The following is a 27,598-nucleotide window of genomic DNA, read 5'->3' as shown; positions in this document are numbered from 1 at the left end:
CTGCTCATCTACACTGCTGTGGTTTTCTCTTTGTTTTGTTTTGTTTTTCTCTTTTAACTCTATCAAGGCTTCCAAGGAGGCAGGACAAGCCCTGGTGGGAAAGGCCCCCAGCCCTCCTTTCGAGAGCCAGCATCATCATCTGCTGCACTGCCTGGAAAAGACCACGGTAAAAAAACAGACAAAAAAAATCTTAGAAGACCTTAAAGCCATGTCGATTGTTAGATGAAAGCTTTGGTATTTTTCATTTTTTACTATCTTGGTAACAGACTTCACACGGTTTAAAATAGCTCTCTGTGGGGGGGAAAAAAAAGCTCCTTTCATTGCATTACTCCTACAGTCTGCGCTGTATCATCAGTAGTTCCAACCTGTTACAGTGAGTTGCAAATAGAAACGAAGTGACTTTTTTTTTCATCTATGCTCAGACTGTACAATCTATTTCCTGTTCAGCATAAGTTAAAAATAGCTTTAAATGGGGCTGGGAAATGTTGAGTCCCCGAGCCAGCGACATGCTAAAGATAACGTGGCTCTGCCATCCACAAGGATTATTTCATCTAAACAAACCGGCGTACTTCATTTTACTGTATCAATAATTTAGAGATGCAGGGGCCTCTTTTATTCTTTGCTCTGACATGAGTTTTATACTCGTGCAGATCTAAACTCTGCAAACAGACGTATGCAGGGAGTGAATCAGTTTTTCTTGTCATGAGATGATCCCTCTCCTATTAACCGGCTTGCCTCTCATCTGGGAAAAGCTCCAAAAAATGGTTTCACACTATTCCCGTGGCGATGAAAAGGTTTACATCAGGTCTTTTACAGTGTGCATTATCGATAACAGACAGAGAGCAGACCAAGAGTGACAGAGGTGAGTTATAAGATTCAAGGCACGGCATCAGATCTTGCACAGCCTCTCTCTGCCACCTGCTGGCTGGGCCCGAAACACACTTGAAGCCTGACCTTCAAGTTCTGCTCGTTTTTCACAGCGATAACAGTTGTGAATGTTCTCACAGATGGCACTTAATATGGACATCTGGGCCAATATATTTCTATTCCCTTGATGATTCATTTTCCAATTATTAAACAATTTTGCAGTGGATTCTGTTCAGTCTGTTTAGGCTTTACTGTGAAACATCTATACTCATCATTGAGCAGAGCCAATCATCGATGTAATAGAGTGATTCATAAGCAACACTGAATCCAATTTTTTTTCCTTCTCCAGAATCACGAGTTTGTGGACGAGCAGACCTTTCAGGCAAACTGCATGGAGGTCTCTGTAATGCACAAGTCCGGCTCCCGGACCTCCTCCGTGTCCTCGTCTCCGCACGGCCTGGGCTCATGCTGCTCTCGACGCCATAGAAAGAAGAGCAGCTTCAGCCTGCCCAGCACAAATAACCAGGAGCTCAGCACCATACAGATAAGAGAGAGGCCAGTGGCTAACAGGTATGTAGTCTCTCTGACTTCACAGTGCTTTTTGGGATGCTGAGAAATTAAATAAATGACTTGTGTGTTTTTTGGTTTGATCATTACGTCTACAAGTGATGTCACCTCTTCCCTCCTCAATAAATGTGGAGATATGCAGCAACAGCAAAGAGCAACAAATGAACAAGCAGCTACAAGCACAAGGAAAGATAAAAAAGATCGACAGTACAGCTGGCATATACAGTATGTAGGTTGTATTGACATAAATGCACTAACGTGCTGTAGTTAATGGTGTTATCCCAGCACAGTGTTCCTGTTATCTCGGAATAATCCTCACTGTTTTTCACTGGAACTGCTTCCTGCCTAATTGCTCTCATGAAAACTGTTGAAAGCACATTCAGTGGATTATGCAGAGTAACAGGTCTTTTTTCTCCCCCTGTGAGTACCACAAATTAAATACCCTTCCTCTTCATTATAACGGGTGGCAGCAGATTCCCCTGAGCAAACCCATTCCCATAGGCAAGTACAATATAAATGATCTGCAGTTCTTGTTACTTCAGAAGGTCAAAAAAAAAGAATCTGCGATTCCAAACTGGGTGGAGTAGTCTGGTGCTATTGCTCTGAAAACGTCTACCGTGTGTGGAACATCATTTCAGTATTTACAATAAAGGACTGTTCTCGGACAGTAAATTAAAAATGTAGGATTTTTACAGCATATGCATCACAGGATGAACCACTTCATAAAGAGGGGGTGTATTCATGTATGTATACAATCCTCACTCATGTATACGTTGTACAAGAACATATTAAATAACAGGTTTGTGCCGTGTACATTTGCAAGCTCAGACCTTTCAGCCTCTTTTAATCCCTTGTTTTCTTTCACAGTCGCGCCAGCCTGAACGCTAAACTCGACGAGACCGTGCCCTTGAAATGTGATGAACCTTACATCACTCCCTCCATGGTCAGCTTATCTGCCCCGGTGGTGACTTCATCAGACGGGGACGGCTCCACCACCACAGCATACTCTCAGAGCAACATTGTCCGAGTATCTGCCTTGTAGATGTCACGCCTATCTGATCGGCTAACTGGTCTCAAGAAGCACCAGATGCTGAGGAGAGGGACCACTGAGCATCAACCTGCCATAATCTAAGAAGGATTATAAGATTAACAGAGGTCGAGGGTTTTTTTGAAGTTGTTATCTCATCTGATGTCAAACTCTGCATGGTATTAATATGATGTGGACAGCTGCCTTGGAAGTGAACCAGCAGATCTTGCTCCATCAAGCACAGCAAGAGCAAGGAAGAGGGCGAGGAACGCGTGGTCATCGTCGTTGCCTAAAAATACTGAGGAAAAAAGAAAAATAACTTTATTTTTGATTATGTAATGTAGTCATATTTGTTGTCTATGATTTAAGGAGGAAATGCGGATGTTTAAAGGTCATTCTCGATGGCCTCTGATGACAAAGCACACATATTCATTGCCTAAAGGCGATCTTTGTGAATATTAAATCAGTCTCCTTTACACATCGCGGGACATTCGTTTCACTCACTGCTTGTTACATCGATTGTTTTGAACCCCCCCCCCCCCCCAACCCCCTTCAATGAAATGTTTTCTAACGCTCCCCTCACTGTTGTAAATTCCAAAAATCGTACATCCACCGGAATGGATAACTGTTGTGAATATTCATTAACTGACTCATTAACTAGTTGAAAAACATCGCTTGATGACGAGTAAAATATACTACGCATCCTGACCATGTTTGTGAAATGTGCAAAGTGAAAGTCAAATGACGAATTCTGTGTTAGCTTACATATTTGACATCCTGATATGGATCTGTGTGACAGCCGCTGTCGTTAGTTAATAATTGATACTGAGAACTATACAGGGTATATATTAGTTAGGTCACAAGGTAGAAACATAAGTGAATGTTCTCGGCGGCACTTAACTAATACTAACCCTAATGTGGACGTGTGGTATTTGGACTGAAAACTATATGAGAGAGTTTTGAGCATCAATTCCAATGACTTATCAATTCTTATGATATTCAAAAGCAAGCCTCGGTGGAGTTTACTGTGTCAAAGGGCCATTTTGTACACTTTTCATGTTGTAAATATCTCAGTTAGGACTTTCTCAACCACATTTGAAGCTGGCTCCTCTCTTATTTCTAGATTTAGTTGACACTTGTTGGCATTCTCTTTCTGTCTGTTAACTGGTTGAATTAAGGATTTGCATGCTCTCATTGCCGAATTCTGTTTTATTAAAGTATGTCTCTGCTTCTTGTTGGTTTGTCAGTAAAAACGAGATCGGTGGGAAGGAAACAAGTGAGCCTGGTATGTCATGATGTAAATTCTGCTTTTAATGAAACACAAGTCTTGTCACGGACCACATATGTAAGCGGCAAGGGAAAAGGGGACAAATGATCACACACATTGTGCATTTGGTGCAGTGGATAGAATAAATACTGTAGCTCTATGGAAACATCCATTAAATGACCCATGTCTTTTCTTTTATTACAAAAAAAGAAAGAAAATAATTAGGTAGATCTGGTAATGTTTTTTTCACGACCACTCAAAGAGCATCTTTTATAACAGGATGGCATAATAATTAGGTGCTGCTGGAGGACATGTGAAGACCTGACTGGCCCAGCGGTGGGTCGCGGCTGCAGGGTCTCTGGAGGCAGACTGCAGGCCTCTGTGATTGTTTGACAGAGAGCGCAGCACCGTCCCCCCCTGCAGAGCTGATTGCGTTAGTCCAGGCAGCTTCTCACAGCATGCACTGCCTCTGCTCTGCAGTGTTTAGTAACTGCTGAGAAGTCAGCCTGCATAAAATCTAAGATAACGCAGCGGCATATAAAATAATAAGCTTCTTATACCCAAATAAAAAAAAGAAAAATCCCACTCTGACAACTGGGATTTAATTTAGTTAATATTTGGACAATGACTAGACAAATGTTATTAAATTCTATATTCACTTGCACAGTGAATATGAATACAGTCATTGGGTCTAGAGCCACTTAAAAGAAGTTTATAGGGGTGGAAAGTCTATATTTTCTTATGAAATATGGACTTCATCCTGTTTTTTAGCCGATAAAATTCTGAAGAAAACTGAGGGTTTACTGCAGCGTATATGATTGGGTCACTTAGTGACGTGATGCAGGCAACAGACACTGACAGTACCTCCATGTCTTCAGTGATAATTATCTGAAAAACAACAGACAATTTTAAGAATTAAGAGATCTTTAGATTAACTTTGTATAACACAACAGAGATTTTCATGTGAATCCCATTTCATTTACATAGCACTAAATCACAGCAACAGCCCCCCCGACGTGTTTTATATTGTAAGGTAACGACCCTGCAATAATAGAGAGAAATCACAAGCCTATTGCTGCTGGCACTTACCTGTGAGTTTGTGTTTTTGTGAACCAAGTAATTCACCAGGATCGTTGTGATCAGTGGTAACCAGAATAAGAGGAAGGTTAGAATTATATAGCCAGCACGTTTAGCCATTTTGCCCTCTTTCTTTTTGTTTGCTCTCTCTTTACTTGCTTTTGAAGGCATCATGCAAACAGCCCCTTCTACCGCTGCAGGGAGTTGCATTGCTTCTGTTTCGGGGACGTTGCTTGAGACTGGAGGTGAAGCGGTCACCTGAGCCTGTGAGGCAACAGTCAGTGTTTCTCCTTCATTGTTGTTTAGGGCTTGGTCAGGCTCTGTCAGTAAGATAGTAGTAGACTGAGAATTTACATTTGGTGCAGGCAATGATGGGGGCTGCAGGAGGCTGTTTTCTTTGGATTCTTCTTCAGACTTCAGTCTGTCTTTGGACTGTTCCTGTGTGTTGAAACTGACTGACGCCCGCTTTGTGGTTAAGCTCTTAACATTTGAATCAGCATCTCCATTTGACAGATTCACTTCAACCTTCATGACATGGGGGTTTGACTGCTCTGTTTTTAAAGGTTTTTTCTCAGTAAGCACTGTAGCCTGTACTGGAAGGGGCCGAGCTTGTTTTGTTTCTGCATTGCTCATCTTCACTGTATCTTTAAATTCTTTCTTATCCTCTGAATTGATGGAGACAGATTGTACAGATTTTTCCTTGGGTGAATTTGATTCAGCATGTGTCTGAGCATTGCCTAAGCTCAAAGTGGGGTTTTGCTCAAATCTTCCACATTCATTTTCCACCACTGCGGCTTTTTCTTTCTCCGGCTTCTCTTCATTTTTGTCTTTTGTAGCAAGAGTAAAAGTACCTTTGTCAAATATTTTACGGCTGTGTGATCTCACCAGGGCAAATATGCGAGCGTAGAATCCAATGATGACACCAAAACACGCTGCCCACAGTGGGAATAGCATGTAAAGCCCAAATTTGTCAAAAGAGAATAACGTTTCTCTCTGTTGTCGTTGGCATTTCATATGCAAAGGTGAGTCCCTCAAAAATATCACACAAAAAGCAGACACCAGAATAGCGAAGGTCCATGTGAGAGGAATCAGCGCCTTAATTCGCCTTTTCCTTTGATTGGCTTTGAAGGGCTGTGCAATGGCCTGGTATCTCTCTGCACTTATGCACGCCAGTGTTAACAACTGGATACAGCAGCTGAATGAAAAAGAGGCCATTTGTATATCACAGATGAAACTGTCCACTTTTCTGTTTCGATACACACTCACAACGATGGTTAAGAGAACCGGGCAATCGATTACACATCTCAGAAAGTCTATAACAGCCAGACTGACCACCAGCGCGTTATTGGAAGTTTGCAGGGACTTTTGCCGATACACCGCCAGTATGACAAAAACATTTGCCGCAGCCCCCACAACAGAAGTGCTGGAGAGAATAAAGCTGTTCGCCAGCACAAATGCGATTTCAACGTATTCCTCCAAGGCTGTATTGTTCCCAGAGTCTAGTGCAGGTGTGGGCTCGCCTCTCATCTCTGGATTCAAAGAGCCAACATATTTAGTTCTTTATCATCACTCTTTCCACGCTGACCAAACGCACGTCAAGCCTGCGTCCCTTATCGCCACTGAATGAATAATATTAACTGGTAAACCTGTAGCTCAGACAATTTGCGCCGAAGAATCCGCCCTTTTCATTATCACTCGACAGCACCGGCGGGTCACCTGGGAGTCCTCAGTGTTCACATTCATTAAAAGCTCTGCAGTGTATTCACAGCAGAGACAACTGGGGGAAAACGATGGCTGTTAATTAAATAGCAATTACGTCATCATTGTCTCAATCCTGATATAACTGCAAAAAAAAAAAAAAAAAAAAGCCAGGCAGGGGTTCAAATCTATAATGCGGCGATGATGACGGCATGGCACTGTAATGCACAGGATACTGTACGCATATGTGCGAACTGAACAGCTGTCCGTGTCATATTAATACAGTGCACCACAAAGGTTAAAAGCTTTGCATTAAGCATGCCAGATGGATGACTTGGGAGTTCTTGAATTGGCTCAGGATATAAAGCGAGCAATGCTGCAGGATTATTGCACGACACTGTGTAATCCTGTTTGGAGATAAAGTGTGAAATGCTCTTTGCTTCAAATATGCAAGCTATGGACTACACCAAATCTGGGATTAGATTAATATATAATGCATTTTGCTTTTGATCATCTAACATATTAGGCTGATCAAATATCTTCCAGTAACATATGGAATCAAATCAGAAGTTCTGGAAAAGAACAAAATCAGTTATCGCACATCTGACAATATCTGGACGCCAAAGACAATGTGCAGCTTATAACTACAAGATAAAAGATCAAAAACACTTTATTCCGAAGCAGATGCCCATCTGCAATATTTACAGCGCACCAAACAGGTGGGTGGGAACAATGTGAGCAAGAGAGTGAAACAGATTCACACTAATATAACAAAGCTTGCATACAGACAAAAAAAAAACAAAAACAATGTAAAATATTCTACCAGAGCACTAAACAATTACCTGAAAGATATCACTCAGCTGTGCACAGTGTAATGTGATGTAATGACGTGTAGATTTAATTTAAAAATACTGCTACAGTTTTATAACTACAGTGCACCAAAGGGGAAACTAGCTCTTTCTCCGTGCTTGTGGCTGTTCCTGAAGCCTGAGACTGAGTGGCTGGATTTCATTGATTAGGACCACTGAGAAACTGATCTGCTGCTCACAGATGGAACGGTCCAGCTGCTCAAAGCTGAAGTTTGACTTGTCACATAGTAATTTTATGAGTAAAACTAATGATGGATTGTTACAGTGATTGATTTAAATGTTCCTGTTTGTTAGCGCCAACTCAAGAGTGAAATTTTTTTTTCCTCAACTGGGTGCTTTTACTCCATCGTTAATCAGCAATGCATTTTTCTCTTCGTGACTCATCGTTGCTTCAGGAACGTGTCATGTGGGACACGATGTCCTGCCTTTGAATCAGACCCAGAGATGTTATTATGTTACCCTTCTCTGAACCGCCTAATGCCTCTTTGAACTGTCTACACAGATGAAAAAGCACAAAATAATACAAATGAAAAATTGCCAGACCACAGAGCAGGCTAACCAAGTAAAATGAAAGTCTTTTACTGCCTGACTGACTACTCATTGTTAAAACATGCACAAGGTGAGCTGTGCAGCAAGCTTGCTTAACAAGTGCACCGAAATTTCTCATGTTTTCCTAATGCGATTTTGTGGGTAGAGAAAAACTGATTTAAGCATATTATTTTTTCTTTGCTATTTCCCTAGAATAAAAAATAATAAATTTACCGAGTACATTGTGTATTCACAAAGGCGCTCGACAAAGAAATAATGCCTATATACACTGGAGCAATGTTTTTGTGCAGCAGACGTTTGGAAAGTGTGAGAGTTGGGAAAAGGCAGGACTTATTGCATAATCCAAAAACAAATAAAATTATTTGACCAAGCTGTCAGCATTGATTAGACCACGGAGCTGGCTACTGTTGACTTTAATTAAATTTTTTTTGTTGTTGTTGTTGCATAATGCTATCACACAGGAGGATGGTATGCTGTATAGCTTCCATAAAAACAGATCACCTATTCCCAGAACAGTCCTCCTAATGTAAAAAGGGTCACACGGTCTACTATATGCATGAATTAACAATTCATTACCTAACAGTTCAACAATATTAGGAAGAAAAATAGGAAATGACGTCTTATATGAGTAGAATGAGTAGAAAAAGATCCACTGCATTTAATTTATGCAAAAAAAAGAAAAAAAGTCTAGGATTTCAGTTTCCTGCAGTCTTTCTCTGCAGTCTGGGTGTGTTTAAAAATCCTAGTGTGTTTAAAAATGGAAAGAAATTGAAAACCACATACATTTTTTATGTAGTGTATTTCTGTTTGTTATATATAAATTTAAAACAAAAAAATAACACAACATTTACATGGTATTGGGTTGCATTACAGCATTTTATTTTATTATGAAGTTTCCTGTTTTTTGTCCAACCTTCTGAATATCCCTGTCAGCCTCTGAGCTGATTCTGTTCTCTAACAACGTTGGATACCTCTGTGACAGACTCGAGTCTGTAGGTGTCCTGGTCTGTCTTCTTGATGAGGCACCAGTGAACGCTGACAACCATGACAGCTTTTTTTTGTCACAGAGGCAACACCTTGCTGTGTGTGTTGACGCTTCTGCCAAAGGAGGACAGCCAGCTCCCCTTGTTCACAGAGTGCATGCGGATGCTGACACTGGTGGACCCATGAGGAATGTAACGGCCGCAAGACAGCACCTCCAGAGCACAATCACGGAACTGATAGGGAAAAAAAACCAACCAAGAACAAGAACTATCAGGAAATATATGAGCAATAATTTCACAGACAGTGTTTCTTCAATCTTTGTTCACAATCAAGATTTTATCTCAGTTCTACAGTATCTGTGTGCTTTTACCTGTTTGTTGGAAAGGAAGTAGATGATGGGGTTGTAGACTGGACTCGTCTTGGCAAAGTACATTGGCATGGTGGCAACTAGAGGAGGAATGTGCAGCTCTGGATCTATAACTACCACCAATGACAATGCTGTGTAGGGCAGCCAGCAGGCAAAAAATGCTACTACCATAGCCAACACCATACTGATGGCATGATCATTCTCTTTCTGGCTGGAACGCCCACCTTGTAGCTCCACGCTCCTGTTCAGCTAGAAGAGAGCAAAGTTGGGCCACATTAAAAGCTAATTACTTGTTTTACTATGCATGCGGTAGACTGCAAGAAAACATAGATAGATGCATGAATTTTAAATGTTGCTTAAATGGCGTAATGAATAAGCAAAAGCTATTACACACCCACCTTATTCATGGATTTCAGCAGTTTAAAGTAGCAGTAGATGATGATTGCAACTGGAATAATGAAGCAGAGGAGTGTGTAGAAAATGAGATAGCTGTAGTTGCTCCATGATCTCTCTTCCCAGGCCAGTGAGCAGGATGTCTGGACCCCCTCAGGTCCGTAGGAGCTCCAGCCAAATAATGGCGCCACAGCCCAAAACAAGCAGAAGATCCAGACAAACAGCAAGTCAAAGATGCTTCTCCGCATGCTCAGCTTTAAACCAGCTTTTGGCTTGCATACCACATTGTATCGCTCATAGGCAAGAAGAGTAAGAGTACAGAGAGACACCAAACCTAAACAAGACAACAACAAAAAAACATAACTGACATTTAGACAGTTCAAGGCATACTTGGATTTCTTTTCTTTTATAGAGTTATCAACTCCAATGATTTTTGAGTATGCTCGGGTGTCATGAAGAAGATATCTGATAAATCTGACACGTGACTAAACTCTACATACAAAGAAAACATTCATAAAACACAAAAACTATCAAAGCCAAATTAAAGGAAGAAACAAAAGTCCTTTCTTGAAATGCTAAAAAAGATGCTCCAAAAATGTAAGATTTTCTAATGTTTCTTGGTTCCCAGGATATTTAAAAGCAGAATGGGAAGCAGAGCCTTCAGCTTTCAGGCTCCTCCCTAAGTCTGGTTCTTCTGGAGGTTTCTTCCTGTTAAAATTGAGTTTTTCCTTTCCACTGTTAAATGCTTGTTTACAAGGATAATTTTCTCTCGATTATTGTAAGGTCTTTACCTTACAATATGAAGCTCCCTGGGCAACTGTTGTTGTGATTTGGCACTGTATAAATAAAACTTAATTTTCTAGAAATAAAGCATTAGTCATTTTAATTAGTATGTCTCACTGTGACAGAATGACAGTGGCAACTGGATTCATACACTACATTTTATTATGTGTAAACTCAATGTGCTTAACAGAAGAAACAAACATACAAACCTCTTTGTGTAGGTCTGTTTGAACAAAAAAGTGTAACTGATCTCAGGTCAGCAGGCAGCTTGTTCCAAAGAGCAGGACAACAGTATCTAAAAGAAGCACCATCAGCATATTTGGATCTGATTCTAGGAACGTCAAGATCTACACCTGATCACCAGAGAGGTCTGACTCGGTCATAAACAGTGAGCAAGTCAGAGATGTACTGGGGGTGTTCAAACCATTAAGAGCTTTGTGACCTATTAAAAAGATTTAAAAGGTAATTCCATGCTGTACTAGAAGCCAGTGCAGTGCCTTCAACAGTGGGGTATCATTGTCCTTCATACCTTTAAGAATTCTGGTTGCTGCATTTTTAATGAGTTGAAGTAATTCTACTGATGATTTGGAGTGTCCTGAAAACACAGCGTTATAATATTCGAACATCCTTGATATGACAGCATGAACCAGTTTCTCAAAGTCAGTTTGAGATAAGAATTTTCCAACTTTTAATATATTTTTGAGTGATAGAAAGCAGTTCTGGTTAAATGAGTAATTATCAAAACTGAGATCACTGTCCAAAATAATGCCAAGGTTCCTGACTCAGCTCACTGCTCACTGTGTTTCAGAGACAGGGATAATAAATAAGAAACTACAAGTATTTCTGTCTTGTCCCTGTCCAGTTGTAAAAAGTTTCAAGGCATATGGCAATCAATGCAGCTCATTAGTTTGAGAACAGAATTTAGATAATCAGAGTAAAATGATAGATACAACTGAGTGTCACCTGCATAAGAATGGAAGAATATAATGTGATTTTATGGACCAAAGACAGTAAGACAGACAGAAAGTCTGAACTCCAGAAACACACACACACACAAAAACACCGCATATAACAACTAAACTTACCAAAGTAATTGACTGAAAATCCCTGGAGCACACAGGCTGTGTGTCCAATAAAATAGGAGCCTTGGTAGTTTGTGATGGTGACCACCAGGGAGCCACAAAGGCCTATCATGAGGTCAGACACGGCGAGGCTGAGGATCAAAACGTTCATTGGCTGTAGGAGAGCCGAATTCCTCAGCATCACGGCTATGACCAGACTGTTGTTAAACACTGATAGCACCGTGTTGATGAACATGAGGAAAGAAAGGATGCTGTAGCCCACATGAGGGAAGATGGTTGGTGGTACGGTCACCACCTCAGTTTGGATGAAAGGGAATGGAGAGCTGGAGCTCAGAGGTGTGCTGTTGGTGTCCATGGTGCCCAAACTATCCAGCCTTAATGAAGCATCTATGAGGTCAGGGACTGAACCCCCAGATACTCTCTCCTCAGCTCAGGAGCCAATATCATTGGTTTGATCATTTTTGATCCCTGTCAAAGCACTAGGCTTTTATTTCTTTCTAAGATCCCAGAGCCTGCACCTGCCTGACAGTTAAAGCCCCAGATGCAATACGGTAAATTAGTCAGTAACACGATTTGGGTGGGGGATTAATCCCAATAAACCCTCTGCTATAACTGTAATTAGAAACTTGAGTGGTTATTAACACCGGTGCAATTAGTCCTGAAAATTAAATTTCAACTATGAAACCTTTTGTTGTTTGTATAGGTAATAATACCAATAACATAAGCAAAGAATGAATGGATTACTCATTCAGTAAACACATACGTGCTAATTAAGTCGGCAGATCAGATCATGCCCTTTTAAATGACGACATAATCACTGGGTTAGGATCAGGCCATTTCCAGTTTAATAAATAATGAAATAAACCGTAAGTAAACACTTCATAAACACATCATTTAAACTACAGACCCAGACTATGAGGTCATGGTTGTGGCCACTGTAATTTTCCCTTTGATATTCCTTTTTTAAAAACTCCAGCATATATATATATATATATATATATATATATATATATATATATATATATATATATATATATATATATATATATATATATATGTATACAAAATATAGCCACGGTTACAGCACAAAACATTTTACTCATCTCCTACAAAAGTGTCAAACCTAACAAACCCAAAACCCAGCTTCCTTCACACATCAAAAAGCAACATTCATGCTAAATATAGCGATGATGTTCTATTTTTTTTTTCTCCTGAGAAAATTGAACATTTCTCACGTGCTAAAATGAGACATACAGGCTGTGCTGTGTGAGAATTCCTAAAACTATTAAACGTCTCAGAACATCAAAGTGCAGTTTGCTTGACAATGTGCAGCAAATAATGACATCAACGGAGATTGTGGCTGGCAAATGTTTTTCTGAAAAAGCTAATTGCAACAAAGTTATATCAGGGTGTTGCTAAAAAAAATACTGCAGTAACGTAAACAAAGGGATTAAGGCAACGCAGTCTGTAATGTAACTGTAAATATCCATTACACCCACAGATGCAAAGGACATAAAAGGCATAGATGATTTGTGTGCAATTCACAGCTCAAAATAGGAAAAAACAAAAATGGTGCGTGACTGCCCCCTGTTGTTTATACTGCATAAAATCATCTATTTGTTTAATTAAACAATTCTGTCAAACACAAACTACTCATCTTAAGACTTGTTTTACAAGGACATAAATTACTAATTTAAAGCACAAATTTCATAAACAGTTTACATCAACTGTCACCATTGGAGCTCACTTCAAAATGTGGCATGCCTCTTTAAAATACAGTAACTGAAAACTGAAGAAAATAAAATAAAATGAATGAATGATGGAGATCATTCAGCCTCTGCGTTTTGCTTTTTACGGTGGTTTTCTGTTGCTAATCACACTCTGCTTTGGTCCTGTGGAGCTGGAGAGGAGGCACCTAAACCGGCAGAACCGTGCTCAGGCCAGTAGGGGGCTTCGTGCTGCAGAGGAGTACGGCGAGGGAAAAAGGTGTGCTGGAAGTCGTAGTTGAGCAGGCAGCTGATGGAGGCCATGTAGATGTCAGCGAAGCGCGAGAGTCGGCGTGAGAAGTAAGTGGGGTTGTGGTATGTTCGAAAGAGACTTCCAAACTGAGCATTGAAGATGTCCTTGGTCTGAGGCCTGTAATATATGAAAACACAACCATCGAGATATGGTTAGATCGATTCCACAATATCTCTAAAAATGATCCAAAATGGTTTTAGATAAATAAAACATGTTGTTATTACTTCATGGCTTCTCTTTCTTTGATCCACTCCTCAACCACAGCTCGAGACGTTGGATCCCTGTGCACCTGTTAGAGAGCAGTGCATAAATGTGAACCAAAAAAACTTTAAGAATGAAATTAAATTTTTTAAAGTACAATAACAATAATAATACAAATAAAAGACTAAGAGGAGGGATGATATACTAGGTTTCTGACCTGCATCTGTTCAATAAGTCCAGTCAGTGACTGTAACCAGGTCATCATGTGGACGTACTCTGGTGTATTCATGATCTTAATCTCCTTCCTCAGCTCAGGAATGATGGCACCTGTCCTCCAGCCATGTTTCAGTGTTAGATCCTGTTGAACAAAAGATCAGTAGATCCATCTTGATGATCATGATGGGCCAATAATTTAGAAATATGCTCCTTCAGTCTGGGGCTTGAGCCGTGAATCTTTAGCACAGGGTATGGAGGAAATAAATCATTAAACAATACAGGGAGTGCAGAATTATTAGGCAAATGAGTATTTTGTCCACTTCATCCTCTTCATGCATGTTGTCTCACTCCAAGCTGTATAGGCTCGAAAGCCTACTACCAATTAAGCATATTAGGTGATGTGCATCTCTGTAATGAGAAGGGGTGTGGTCTAATGACATCAACACCCTATATCAGGTGTGCATAATTATTAGGCAACGTCCTTTCCTTTGGCAAAATGGGTCAAAAGAAGGACTTGACAGGCTCAGAAAAGTCAAAAATAGTGAGATATCTTGCAGAGGGATGCAGCAGTCTCAAAATTGCAAAGCTTCTGAAGCGTGATCATCGAACAATCAGGCGTTTCATTCAAAATAGTCAACAGGGTCGCAAGAAGCGTGTGGAAAAACCAAGGCGCAAAATAACTGCCCATGAACTGAGAAAAGTCAAGCGTGCAGCTGCCAAGATGCCACTTGCCACCAGTTTGGCCATATTTCAGAGCTGCAACATCACTGGAGTGCCCAAAAGCACAAGGTGTGCAATACTCAGAGACATGGCCAAGGTAAGAAAGGCTGAAAGACGACCACCACTGAACAAGACACACAAGCTGAAACGTCAAGACTGGGCCAAGAAATATCTCAAGACTGATTTTTCTAAGGTTTTATGGACTGATGAAATGAGAGTGAGTCTTGATGGGCCAGATGGATGGGCCCGTGGCTGGATTGGTAAAGGGCAGAGAGCTCCAGTCCGACTCAGACGCCAGCAAGGTGGAGGTGGAGTACTGGTTTGGGCTGGTATCATCAAAGATGAGCTTGTGGGGCCTTTTCGGGTTGAGGATGGAGTCAAGCTCAACTCCCAGTCCTACTGCCAGTTTCTGGAAGACACCTTCTTCAAGCAGTGGTACAGGAAGAAGTCTGCATCCTTCAAGAAAAACATGATTTTCATGCAGGACAATGCTCCATCACACGCGTCCAAGTACTCCACAGCGTGGCTGGCAAGAAAGGGTATAAAAGAAGAAAAACTAATGACATGGCCTCCTTGTTCACCTGATCTGAACCCCATTGAGAACCTGTGGTCCATCATCAAATGTGAGATTTACAAAGAGGGAAAACAGTACACCTCTCTGAACAGTGTCTGGGAGGCTGTGGTTGCTGCTGCACGCAATGTTGATGGTGAACAGATCAAAACACTGACAGAATCCATGGATGGCAGGCTTTTGAGTGTCCTTGCAAAGAAAGGTGGCTATATTGGTCGCTGATTTGTTTTTGTTTTGTTTTTGAATGTCAGAAATGTATATTTGTGAATGTGGAGATGTTATATTGGTTTCACTGGTAAAAATAAATCATTGAAATGGGTATATATTTGTTTTTTGTTAAGTTGCCTAATAATTATGCACAGTAATAGTCACCTGCACACACAGATATCCCCCTAAAATAGCTAAAACTAAAAACAAACTAAAAACTACTTCCAAAAACATTCAGCTTTGATATTAATGAGTTTTTTGGGTTCATTGAGAACACGGTTGTTGGTCAATAATAAAATTATTCCTCAAAAATACAACTTGCCTAATAATTCTGCACTCCCTGTAGTAAACACAGAACACACAGTGTTTCAGTACTTACGGTAGTAAGTCTAAGTAAAGACAGATAACCAGAACTAAACTATAACAATTTCATCTGCTAGTTAAGAGGAACATGACACAGACCTCTGAAAATGCCATCTGCAACACATCCAAAGCGGGAACATGTTTTGGACTTGAGTAATTAAAATGAGGAAACTCAGAAATGTTTCTACTCTGTGCCCACTTGCAGCAATGACGTCATTCACCAGCCAGACAGCCTGAGTGTAAGCTGTGACTAGTGTAAACTACAAAATGCCAGCTTCCATCTCTCTAAACAAACAAGACGACATAACTGACTCCTGGCTGCCTGCCACCTGGCAGGCATCATGCCAATGATATAAAATCTAACTGTCATTATCAGCTTTTACTGCTATTTAAGTTTATACATATATGTAACCTGCTTTGTCCAAGCTGTTGCCAGTTCCTGAGTTACAGTCATAAAAAGATAAGAAGTGGTGATGTGCTGTGCTACTCATGAATGAATTTCCCAGAGGAACCTACCCGAGGGATTAATAAAGTTCTATCTATCTATCTATCTATCTATCTATCTATCTATCTATCTATCTATCTATCTATCTATCTATCTATCTATCTATCTATCTATCATTACAGCAGGTGTGTCATACAAACTTAAGTGATCACTTTAAAAACACATCAAATGTTAATGGGGGAAAAAATCCTACTGAATATCTATACTGATACCTACTGTGTAATGTGTTAGGAATGAAAGGAAGCCGGATCATTTGATGAAAATCAAAATGATCAATCTACACTCAGTAGTTTGTATGGTGCCCACGTGGTTACATGCATGCCTGACAACGTTGGGCCATGCTTCTAATGAGACAACGGTTGGGGAATCTCCCAGATCTGAACAAGGGCATTACTGAACTCCAGGACAGTTAACGTTCAATCTGGCTGCGTTGGATGGACTAAAACATAATGTCCCAGAGGTGTTCTGCTGGATTCAGATCAGCCGAACATTGAGGTCAGTCAGTGGTATCAATTATGTAATCCTCCAGGAAATGCCTGCATACTCTCACACATGAGGCATTGTCATGTACCAGGAGGAACCCAGGACCCACTGCATCAGAGTAGGTTCTCACAATGGGTCCAGGGATTTCATCCTGATAGCTAATGGGAATCATGGTGCCGTCGGCTAGCCTGTAGAGGTCTGTCCCTGCCTCCATGGATATACCTCCCCAGACCTCACTGACCCACCACCAAACCAGTCATGCCGAACAATATTAGAGGCAGCATAACGTTCTCCACAATTATAAAGCCCAAACCAGACCCTTTTATGTCTGTCAGGTGCTCAGGGTGAACCTGCTCTCATCTGTGAAAAGCACAGGGTGCCGTTCTGGTATTCTATGGCAAATGCCAATTGAGCCCTCAAGCCACTCTCATGGAGTCTGTTTCTACTTGTCTGGTCAGATTCACACCAATGGCCTGCTGGAGGTCATTTTGCAGCTCTGGCATTCTCATCCTGTTCTTCTGAATCTGCTCTTTTGTGCAAAAACAGATCTACAGCCCTGTCTGGCCCTCTTAGAGTAACTGCCTGTCTCCTGGAATCTCCTCCATGCTCCTGAGACTGTGCTGGGAGACACAGTAAACCTTATGGAAATTGCATGTATGACTGGAGGACTTGGAGGAGGAGTGGGACTACTGCAAAACTAGTGAAAAACAGCCAGAAAATATGAGGAGGGAAAAAAATCTCTGTGGCCTCCACCTGTAATACCATTCCTGTTTTGGGGGTAGATTCATTGTTGCTCCACTAGTGCACCTGTTGTTAATTTAATTAACATGAAAGCAACTAAAACCTATTAACAACCCCCTCTGCTACTTAACTGACCAGATCAATGCCCAGAAGTTTAACTGACCTGATGCTGTGCTCTTATTAAAAAGTCTTCCTTTAATTTATCATCCAAACCCAATGCAGCGTCTAAGTAACTAGGCTTCAGTGCATTTAGTTGTATATTTCACACCCTGTTGTCTTCTTCCAGAACAGGTAGATTGTTGTAAAGAATAATCCAGCTTGAGACCTTTGAGTTCTGGGAAAACACACTAAACGGAGCATTATCAAAGCACTGCATGGTCAAAGCGGGGTTCCACTCTTTGTTTGTATTCATAGTATAATCATTTTTTAACACTACAGGCCTTGGTGTAGTTTTAATGCTTTGTTATAAATATGCAACTTACTGCCAAGTCGCTGTAGATGTGATCTCCAAAGTAGAGTACTTTGGATCCTCTCCAGCCGGTCAGCCTGAGGAATTCATAAAGGTTTCCCTGAATACCAAAGTCATACAAAAAGAAAAATTAACCATTTGTTTCATCATGCAGTGTATCCAGTGGGATTTATTAGAATTGTTAAGTGGGCACAGTACCTGTTTATAGATCTGCCCTTTTTCCAGCCTGTGAATTCTGTCCCACAGCAGCACACCTTTGTCTGTTACTCGCCTGAAAGGTCTAAAACAAAACGGCAAATTGGATATTTAGTAAAACGATGCACATTTTTATACAACGATCAACACAATGTAGCCACACTGGCATGTGTTATTTAAGTGCCCTAAAACATAACATGAAGATAGTATGAGAAGCATATTACTTACTTCCTCCTGTCATTAAAGAAACTAGGTTTATCAGCTTGAACAATGACAACATCAAACAAGTCCCTCCAGTCTTTTCCTACGATGTAGTTCATTCCTCGATCCCTGCAGCAAACAAAGATTCCGCTTTTTACTTTGTCAGCAACGCCTTAGAGCTCGTTATGAGGGTGCAATAACACTAAGCTTAGGGCATAGCTTTACACCTGGATTAGCATGTCAATGCAGCACTAGGCTAGCGTAAACTCAGTTAAATTTGCAAATTGGTCCACCTGTTAATTCATAAAAATGGAGGACAGTCAAATCCAAACCCAGCTGGGCACAACTTAGATTGCCTGTTAATTAAAATATCAATATCTGAATACATCTCAATATCTCATTTTAACATTTACTAACACAGTTATGAAGCCCATTCTTCCAATTACGACATTAATAAAAACACGAGATCTTGCACACTGTAACACACATCAGGCCCATCCTGATAACTCAGTGTAACAAAATATTATATCAAAGACATAATTTCAGTGATTTTTCAACCTTTCGAGGTTGGATACGCACAAGCTTGTTATATTTCTGGAAAAAAAGACACTTCAAAAGGCTTCACAGTGAATGATTTACAATGAATTACAAACACCAGCCTGCTGATGTGTGTTTGCCCATCCATAAAACTTGGGGCATTATAAAGCGGCACCAATTAAACATTAGTACACCAATACACGACGTTTTTAATTAATCACGTCAACAAACACTTGCACTCTGTTTGCTCTCACTTACACAAAGTCAAAAGGGCTATTGGTAATGAGGAACATCTTTTTTCCTTGCGCTGACAGCTTCTTCAGCACAGCATGGCTTTGTTCACCATAGCAAATGTACTTCTCTGAAAAGAGAGAGGGGGAAAAGAAACCCTATGCTTTTAATTGTAAATCACAGCTTCATTAAGCCTAAATTATGTTTTTATTTCTTGGCAACTATTCAGATGTGGCCATATCGTTTCTTTCATTAGTTCAAACTAAGTAATATAAATCAAAGTAAAATTACCAATATCCGCCTCCACAGCTCGGTACATTATGCCCTTGACATGAACATCCCTAATAGCTTCCTGTGAAGAAAAGTAAACAGCCCTTAGCCACAAGTTATAACTTCAGCGACGCTATGTTAACATTCAGGTCCAATAGCAACTTTGCTGTGAATATAAACAGTTGACTTAGAAGCACAAAGCAAGTGCATCTGTGAATACAAATGAATATGAAGAAAGAAAGCCCCAGAGTTTAGTTTCTTTGGTGACACGCTGAGAAAGTGTTTGAATCAATGAGTGTGCGAGTAAACTTTCCCCTGAAATCCTGATCCCCTCAGGGAAAACTTAGGATGTTTAACATATACAAAGATGGTTTGATGCACAAAAGAAGTAAAAAATAATAAAATGGGCTTGAAAGTAATTAAAAAATGGAGGAGGGGGGTGTCCTTGAGAAAACACGAGAAGCATTAGCGGAACAGAGAGTCAGTGTGAGGACTTTTTAAAGACAGTGATCTGACAAATACCCTACAGTGTGACACAGAACTGAGAGGCCCACCATGACAGTTGGCCTCAAAGGGAGAACGCAGATCTGATTTTTCGCCGGTCTCCCTGTGAAGTCGTGGAGCCACCAGAGAACAGACGCACATGGCTGCAAGCGAGCGTGCTTGACTAAAATTAGACATTGCTTTTCAGATCTAAATATAAGATGGAACCGAATGGCTGGAGTACCACAGCGCTCCCTGGAAACATGTAAATACAGTTACAGTCATGAACATGTGGCTGGATTTATTCTCATCACACACACACACACTGGCCTTTTTCGAGATCCAATCAGGAAAAAGAGAGTGCTGTTAAATCATTGCATTAAAACAAGGTACAGCGATAACAAGACAGCTGACCTTTACATCTTTGTAGAGATGGACTGGCTCATAGTCGATGTTGTGCCTCATGAAGAAGTCGTTGACACATGACAGAAGGGTCATCTCAGGCAGGGAGAATATGTCCATGAACTGTTTCATCGTATGGCCATGTGAACTCTGCAGGGAAGTCATTATTAGAGCAGGGCGATATGACCAAAAATATTTATCACGATATACATTTGAAAATCTGTGATAACGATATAACTGACGATATAATTGACACTAGACAAAACACTTTACAACTCCTCAACTTTATTAGTGCAAAAAAAACCCATCAATGTATTTTCACTTAAACAAGCAGCTTTTTTAAGTGCATTAAAGTTATATAAAAATGTAACAGTGCAAATTCCTTGCTGACAGTTTAACCAAAAGGCATTTCCAGTGAAAACTGGCCGACATATCCTCAGCATAACCATGTATAATATCCACAAAACTTAAAAAGAGGTTATACACATACAATAGGGTAATATTATGTTGAAGCACAGTACGTATCACTCCGCGAGGCTCCTGCCTACGACAGCCGTAATGCTCCGACAATCCATCAAGCTGTGCGGCTTTGTAGCTTAGCAAAGTCGTACTAAAACATTTGACAGACTTTCGAGCGCCGTGTACCACATAAAATCGTTTCGAGGTCAGTAAACATAACCAGAATTCATACACAAGGCACACGGGATTATAAGGGGCACTGTCGATTTTCAGAAAAATCAAAGGATTGATTTTAAGTGTGCCGTATTTTCCAAACAACACGGTAATAACGACGGCCCGCTAGCATGCTCTACCAAAAATAGTGTTTTGTTGTGTATCTGACGGATGAAAGCTAAACCAGTTCCACACCACTGAAGTTGCAGCATTTTTACAAACCAATTCTGGTTCATCCGTTTCATTTAACGATCCGCTTTCGCTCTTCTCATTCTGCGTCGCCGCCATGTGCATATGTAAACAAAGGCACTGCGCATGCGCGTTTTACCCATATTCTATCGCGATATTTCATTTTCCTATCGTTGCCCAACATTATACCGGTATTACCGTGAACGGTATGATATAGCCCAGCCCTAGTCATTATCATAATTATTATGTTTGTTACAGTATCTGTGTGGAGACATGACAGTGTGGAAGTGCTGATCACCTTGCCATAGAAGTCACTCATGATCTCCAGAGGAACATGGCAGCCTTCATACATGGCAATTACTTCTTCGTCAGGAACTGGATGAAGACCTCTGAATCAAAAACATTAAACAATGTAAATTCCTAAACAGCATGTCATTTGTATCGTCATATAAATGGTCACTACTCAGACATGGAATTAACAAAGTGCACACATACCTGTATACAGTTCCCAACTGGATATAGTGAAAAGCATCTATCTTCATCAGTAATGCCTAAAAATGATTAAATATAATCATCATACCGATGGTCCTCACATCGATCTTAGATTGTCTAAACAGTTTAAGACAATGGAAGCTCCACTCTCACCTTTTGGACGTCATAGTGAAGTCCTCTTACAGCAAAATTTGGAACGTATTCGTACTTTCGCAGGCCCTCTGGATACTTTAAAAAAAACAAAGGTTTACATTTAGTGACGAGAAAAGCATTAGGATTACTTAAAACCAATGAGCAACATAAATCACCCACAAAGGTAAATGTACTTTTGCACATGGAGCTTAAACAGGGTTGTAGCTTCATTTAAACCTTAGCCCACTGACAACCTTTAAGAATCTGTTACATAAATTAACTTTGTTTTTAGCCAATGCACAACAACCACCGCCTCAAGACGCTTTGGATTGTTTGGTAAAGACCCTAAACCCAAACAATCAGATGACCCGTACGAGTAAGCATTTGGTGACAGTGGGAAGGAAAAACTCCCCTTTCAAAGGAAGAAGCCTGACAGAACCGGGCTCAGGGATGGGTGGCCATGTGTGGGCAACCGGTTGTAGTTGAGCGGAGGGGTGACTTAATCAATAGTGTCAGGTTGTAGAATCATTCACAACACACACCCGGTGGTTAGTGACGAGGATGTCCCGTGCTATGTTGAAGATGAGAGTGTGGAGATGGCTGGAGTAGAATGCCAGAGTGTAGTCGTAGTCGAACCCGTAGATCTCTATGTCTCGCAGGCTCATCTCATTGTTGGCAAAAATAGTGTCTGGGTCGACAGAGTTGGCAGTTATAACGGAGATCAGATCTGAGAAGAAAAATAAAAACACAAGAGCTTTTTTCAGCTTATTTGAATTCAGAAATATATACAATAATACAGATGAAGAATGTATCTGTATATATCCCACCTCTTTCTTAACAAGTGGGCCAATCTCAGCAAAACTTTGCACAGACACATGTACAGCAATTATTAACATCTGTGTTTTTAAAAAATATTTATAATAAATTATTGCATTATTGTATATATTTCATCTATAATTAATAAGTATATTGCCTACATTGACTGTCACGTCTATTTTATTTATAGCATTATTAAAATCATTTATAGTAATCGGAAGATTGGTGGTTTGAGCCCTGGCTCCAGTCTGGTCAAGATACTAACCATCAAGGTGTGAATATAAGTTTTTGAGGATCTGAAATATGTAATTGTGACAAATATGTAAAAACTAATACATTAGAAAAAGGGGGGGGGGGGGTGCATTCATACAGCTCTTGATTCTATGCACCTAAAATATTTTATCTATCTCACATCCATGGCCAGTTTAGAGTCACCAACTCACCTGACATGAATGTCTTTGGAATGTGGAAGGAAGCTAAAACATGTGGAGGAAACCAGGAAGCTTCTTGCTGTGAGGCAACAGTGCTAATCACACCAACTCCCAAGGTTACTCTCATTCAGGAGTGGACAAAAGGTGAGTAAAAGAACACCTCAGTCAAACATCAGCACAGTGTTGATTTAACCCTTCAATGTCAACTTCCCAACAAATTCTGACCTTTAAAAAAGATCAATCAGTAATGCAATAAACAAAAACATGCAGGTTTTAAGGTTCCGAAATGTAGACATTGGGGATTTGTTAGCATCAGTGAGACACAAATAAATCAAGTTGCAGAGACAGGTACAACCTAATTTCCACATTTAGAGTCTGCTGTCTGAGAAGCTATTAATATAGAGGAATGGCGAGATGTAGTGCATTAGTCAGCAGGAAACACAAGCCAAAACAGAGTTATAGAGAAACAGCAGCTTTGTATTTAGGGCAGGGCTGTAATTATTAATGAGGAGCCGCCTCACTGTGAACAGTGACCTTACCTCCAGTTTGTCTTTTGGTCTCATCGTAAACAGACCACAGCCTCTCTGTCCTGTTCTGACCGTCTAAGGAGCTGCTACAAACAGATGCTGCGCACTTTCCGGCTCTGGGCTCGTGGGAGAGTAGCTGACCAACTCCCTGGGACACCGCTCTGAAATTCCGTTTCCATAACCGAGACCTTACCGGGTGGTAGTGGTGGTGTAACCCCTGTACGACATTACAGAAAATATTGGCCCTCTGCAGACAGTCCGTGTGTTTCAGAAGACACGAGAGCGGCAAAGACCAGGGCGCCATAGCTTTGTTCAGAGCGTGGCGGACCGTGCGGAGGTTGCGGTGTACTCCCCAGCCGACTGCATGAGGCAACGGGCTCCCTCGGCAAAAACAGAAACTGTCGCCGTGTAGTTGCTCTTACGTCACTTCCCTGTTTGGTAAGGTCACGACCAGCCAGCCAATCATGAGCTCGTGCGTTTGACGTTCAGTGCCTCCCATAGCCTGAATATATTTATAAATGCATATAAGATGCATATTTCTAATACTTTATGCTCGCTCCTTACTGCCCTTCCATCATTTGGGATCACAGGTAGCCAACACGTAGTAAATGTGTTATTAGAGAGTAGAAATCCAATAAAATATGAGAGCAATAAAAGACTGAATGCTGAATCAAATCTATCTATCTATCTATCCTTTTGGGACGAGGATTATCAGAAAGAGTTGTGTGTCTTTTAGCTTCTGCTTGTTCCGCTGCCCACATAAACATGTAAACAGAATGAGCAAGCAGTAGAATAATATGCACATTCGTGGGAGAAGCTTGCACCCGTGTTTTTTCTATCATTTGTGTTTACTATAAGGTGTATATTTTAAGTCAGTAGCTAAATAGTGCCGCTTAGTGGATAAAGATCAGCGGTACACTCATTCGCTGTATGCTTGTACAGCATTGTCAAGATGAGTTGGTGTAATACTCATCTACTTAGCAGGTGTGTACGTGTGTTGCAGTACCCGGAGAGAACCCACGCAAACACGTGGAGAATAAGCAAACTCCACACAGAAAGGCCCCGGCCTGATGGTGGAAATGAACTCAGGCTTGCTGCGAGGCAACAGTGCTAACCACCATGCCACCTTGCTGCGCCATATATCTAACCAACTAACAACTGCAGTAGCTCTATATCAATTTGACCTCCGGAATAATCTACTGATCTTGAGGGAGAGGTCAGAGGTAAAATGTGACATGACACGATGATTTTTGATAAATTAATTCTTAAGCTAACCTAGAAGACCTTGGTGGATGTGAGCTACATTTTAATGGATTGTGAACATTACATCATCTACACCCCTACAAAGTTTTATCATAATTCATTCAAAACCTTTGGCACTATCGTGTTTACAGACTGAAAGTATGACGTGCACATATGCATGCAAACGCTACTAAAACTTTCACCTCCTATGCAGAGGTGGAGGGAAGGCTCAAGACTTTTGATCAGTGCAACACCAAAAGTCATTATTTCACCTCCAGATAGCTCACAATATAGCTATTAGGCTAATACAGTATGTGCTTCTTACTTTTTTAGCAGATGACATCACATCTATCTAATATTAGCTAGATGGACTAGCTACATAGCAGAAATTGTGAAATCCCATATGAACAGGCTTAGAGTCTTATATCATTAGATACTCTGGGACTTTGCTAATTTTTCCAAATTCAAGGTTTATATCTAAAGACAACAAACACTGTCTGGTTCAGTTTACTCTATATTAATGTAAGTGGGAAGCTATTCCTTAATTGATAACTTATCATTCCTCTCTGGGATGCTCTTACCAAACCAATCACATAGTTAGTCTGCCTCATTAGTTGGTACTAAAAAAGGAAAAGAAAATGCAAAATCTCTCAGTCCAAACATTTAACATTTTCGGATAGATATTAAGTATCTCACATACGTATGTGAGCTTTTCAAATGAAAAGACTCTACCCTTCATCAAAGTTATCCAAGGAAAGAAGTCTGTGATCATCCACTTTATTTTGTGATCTTTCAGGTCTTTTGGTTTTGCTGAACTCACCAGTGTATTTATTTTTAAGAAGGTATCAGTTCATTGATCTGGCCACTCCTGAAGGTTTTGCCATCTCTCTGATGGATGTATTTGGGTTTTAGTGTAATAATTGTTGTTGTTGTTTTTTCACTTGCATCAATATCTCTTTGGAATTCATATTGAGATTTCCAGTGAAGAGTAACCAAATACAAGTTCAGCACTTGGAATGAACTGCAGATCTCCTTGATTTGTCATGGAGTAATGAGGGAACAGGCCTCACCTGGCCATGAAGCTCCTGAAAATGGGGCACTATGTATAAAAAGTGCTGAAATTTTTAAACAGTGTCTGCAAAGGGTTTGTTAAACACAGTGAATTAAAGATGAAAGTGTGCACTTCAAGCACATATTGATTGTCTGATTTAGAATCCACTGTGCTTTCTAAATCAATCAATCGTTGTGAACAGAGACTAAGACTAATAGAGACTAATAATGATATAGCGGCGCAGTGGTTATCACTGACACTTAAACGCAAGAAGGTCCAGAGTTTGAATCCACCAGCCAGCTGAGACCTTTCTGTGTGGAGTTTGCATGTTTTTCCTGTGTAGGTTCACATTGAATTGTGGATAATGATCTTGGATTGGGTAAGCAGAAGGATTGTGACTTAAAATTGGGTAAACAAATTAATTCTGCTTAAAAAAAGAAAATGCAGCTCCTCACCTTCTTAATAGAACTCATAAAATTTAGCATATTCCCCCTGTGTTGACCTCCCTTCACTGGTTCCTGTGTATTTTACAATCGATTTTTGATGTTGCATTATATGTTTGAATCATGCTATCTCAGCCATAAGCGCAACATTTGTTTGAGTCCACCTTTGAAACGAGCTTTTCTTCTTTTGCTTTCGACCCAGCATAAGAGTTGAAGGCATTAAGGCTGTTTTGTGTTTTTTTGCAGTCCTTTTAGGTTGATGTGTGTGGGCATGTGCGCACATGTGTATATCTTGTATTTTATTATGTAATCCACCTTTTTATGTACAGAACTTCGGTAATCTTTGTTGTTTAAAAGATGCTTTATGAAAATTGTCTTAGACTGGAAAAATCCTTTTTAAGATAGAACAATGACTTACTGTAATGTAGTAAATCAAATTATTGACCTTATAACAAAAAAGTACTAGTCCAGTATTTTATTATTTATCTTTAAATTGTTAATTCTGATCTTTTTTCCATTCACATTTGGAGAAACATCACACTTAATAGGAGCTGACACTGTGGTCAGACAGTCAAGTGTAATACATTTGAGATGTTCAGTATTGACGATGGTTGTCATTTTTAAAAAATAAGATTCACAGTATCTCTTTTAAATATCGCTGCTGACACGATCGCTAACACCCCTGACACAAAACAAACAGAGCAAGCAGCACAATAATGATATCCTGATCTGCGGGAGAACACTAAGAACTAGTTCCTGAAACATTAGCATTTGCCATTTCAGCTTGCTAGCTATATAGCGCCACCAAGTGGATTAGATTCGGTGACTAACTTGAAATAGACTCATTCATTATAATTTATGCTTCCACAGCATTACGGTGCATCCAGTCATTTAAAGGAAAGGGAATGCAAAATTCCAGAATAACGCGCCATATACACATCAAGAAACACTGCATCATTTACTTTTGTAGAGACTGAAACGGCCTTGGAGCCATAAACCAAACATTCGCCGTCTTTCTATTATTAATCCTAAGTGTGTTCCTTGGCTCTGGAACTTTAACTGGAAGTGCTGTCAGTGATGTTTTCCCTACAATGAAAGGTAAATTTTAGGAAGTGATGTGCTGATTATTCATTCCTAGCCAATGGTGTCCAGCCACGATTTTCGGGTCTAGGCATATGTTGAAGAAACTGATTGGACAACATGTACCGTAGACTGTATTGTGATTGGTCGACGGTCGTGCGTGGTGCACAGCCATTGGT

The 27,598-nt window shown here is 40.3% G+C and overlaps 3 protein-coding genes and 1 pseudogene across 5 annotated transcripts in view; 1 reads left to right on the top strand and 3 right to left on the bottom strand.

Annotated features, from left to right (window-relative positions):
- LOC146382842 (A-type voltage-gated potassium channel KCND2-like) overlaps nucleotides 1-3,692 on the top strand; it is a 31,609-nt gene extending 27,917 nt beyond the window's left edge. For both annotated transcript variants that reach the window (XM_084933785.1, XM_084933784.1), the window contains 3 exons: nucleotides 68-166; nucleotides 1,217-1,437; nucleotides 2,302-3,692. In XM_084933785.1, coding sequence (XP_084789911.1) covers nucleotides 68-166; nucleotides 1,217-1,437; nucleotides 2,302-2,476 — 495 coding nt within the window. In that variant the 3' untranslated portion in view covers nucleotides 2,477-3,692. The remainder of the gene's footprint in view (nucleotides 1-67; nucleotides 167-1,216; nucleotides 1,438-2,301) is intronic.
- A 311-nt stretch (nucleotides 3,693-4,003) lies between these two features.
- On the bottom strand, nucleotides 4,004-8,967 carry LOC146382841 (uncharacterized; annotated as a pseudogene).
- On the bottom strand, nucleotides 8,828-11,953 carry parietopsin. The gene is made up of 4 exons (XM_084933791.1): nucleotides 11,534-11,953; nucleotides 9,671-9,999; nucleotides 9,276-9,521; nucleotides 8,828-9,138 (listed from the first exon to the last, which is right to left on the bottom strand). Exons 1-4 carry the CDS (start codon nucleotides 11,883-11,885, stop codon nucleotides 8,983-8,985), a joined length of 1,083 nt encoding a protein of 360 aa, XP_084789917.1. The 5' UTR covers nucleotides 11,886-11,953; the 3' UTR covers nucleotides 8,828-8,982.
- Nucleotides 11,954-12,348: 395 nt separating this feature from the next.
- On the bottom strand, nucleotides 12,349-24,043 carry nt5dc3 (5'-nucleotidase domain containing 3). 2 transcript variants are annotated; one of them, XM_084933786.1, is made up of 14 exons: nucleotides 23,616-24,043; nucleotides 22,372-22,556; nucleotides 21,851-21,925; nucleotides 21,701-21,756; nucleotides 21,504-21,594; nucleotides 20,357-20,494; nucleotides 19,481-19,541; nucleotides 19,217-19,319; nucleotides 18,449-18,550; nucleotides 18,224-18,305; nucleotides 18,039-18,125; nucleotides 13,968-14,108; nucleotides 13,774-13,838; nucleotides 12,349-13,666 (listed from the first exon to the last, which is right to left on the bottom strand). In XM_084933786.1, exons 1-14 carry the CDS (start codon nucleotides 23,905-23,907, stop codon nucleotides 13,405-13,407), a joined length of 1,740 nt encoding a protein of 579 aa, XP_084789912.1. In that variant the 5' UTR covers nucleotides 23,908-24,043; the 3' UTR covers nucleotides 12,349-13,404. The 2 variants fall into 2 exon arrangements, with proteins under 2 accessions (XP_084789912.1, XP_084789913.1); XM_084933787.1 differs by lacking the exon at nucleotides 23,616-24,043 and adding an exon at nucleotides 23,089-23,572.
- Nucleotides 24,044-27,598: the final 3,555 nt, after the last annotated feature.

This window comes from Perissodus microlepis, chromosome 7 (genome assembly GCF_051167445.1).
Source record: "Perissodus microlepis isolate ML-2025 ecotype Zambia chromosome 7, ASM5116744v1, whole genome shotgun sequence".
In the NCBI taxonomy this organism is placed as follows: Eukaryota; Metazoa; Chordata; class Actinopteri; order Cichliformes; family Cichlidae; genus Perissodus; species Perissodus microlepis.
The sequence above is the reverse complement of the archived record's forward strand: the minus strand, read 5'-3'. Positions and strand labels throughout refer to the sequence as shown.

Excerpts from the sequence above, each read along its gene's own strand:
- parietopsin (XM_084933791.1), bottom strand. The coding sequence starts at position 11,885 with ATGGACACCAACAGCACACCTCTGAGCTCCAGCTCTCCATTCCCTTTC. Across the intron at positions 9,522-9,670 it reads TGCTGAAATCCATGAATAAG|CTGAACAGGAGCGTGGAGCT; the intron begins GTGGGTGTGTAA and ends GCTCTCTTCTAG. Across the intron at positions 9,139-9,275 it reads ACTTCCTTTCCAACAAACAG|TTCCGTGATTGTGCTCTGGA; the intron begins GTAAAAGCACAC and ends TTTCCCTATCAG.
- nt5dc3 (XM_084933786.1), bottom strand. The coding sequence starts at position 23,907 with ATGGCGCCCTGGTCTTTGCCGCTCTCGTGTCTTCTGAAACACACGGAC. Across the intron at positions 21,926-22,371 it reads TCCTCGTCACTAACCACCGG|TATCCAGAGGGCCTGCGAAA; the intron begins GTGTGTGTTGTG and ends TTTTTTTTAAAG. Across the intron at positions 20,495-21,503 it reads TGAGTGACTTCTATGGCAAG|AGTTCACATGGCCATACGAT; the intron begins GTGATCAGCACT and ends ACTTCCCTGCAG.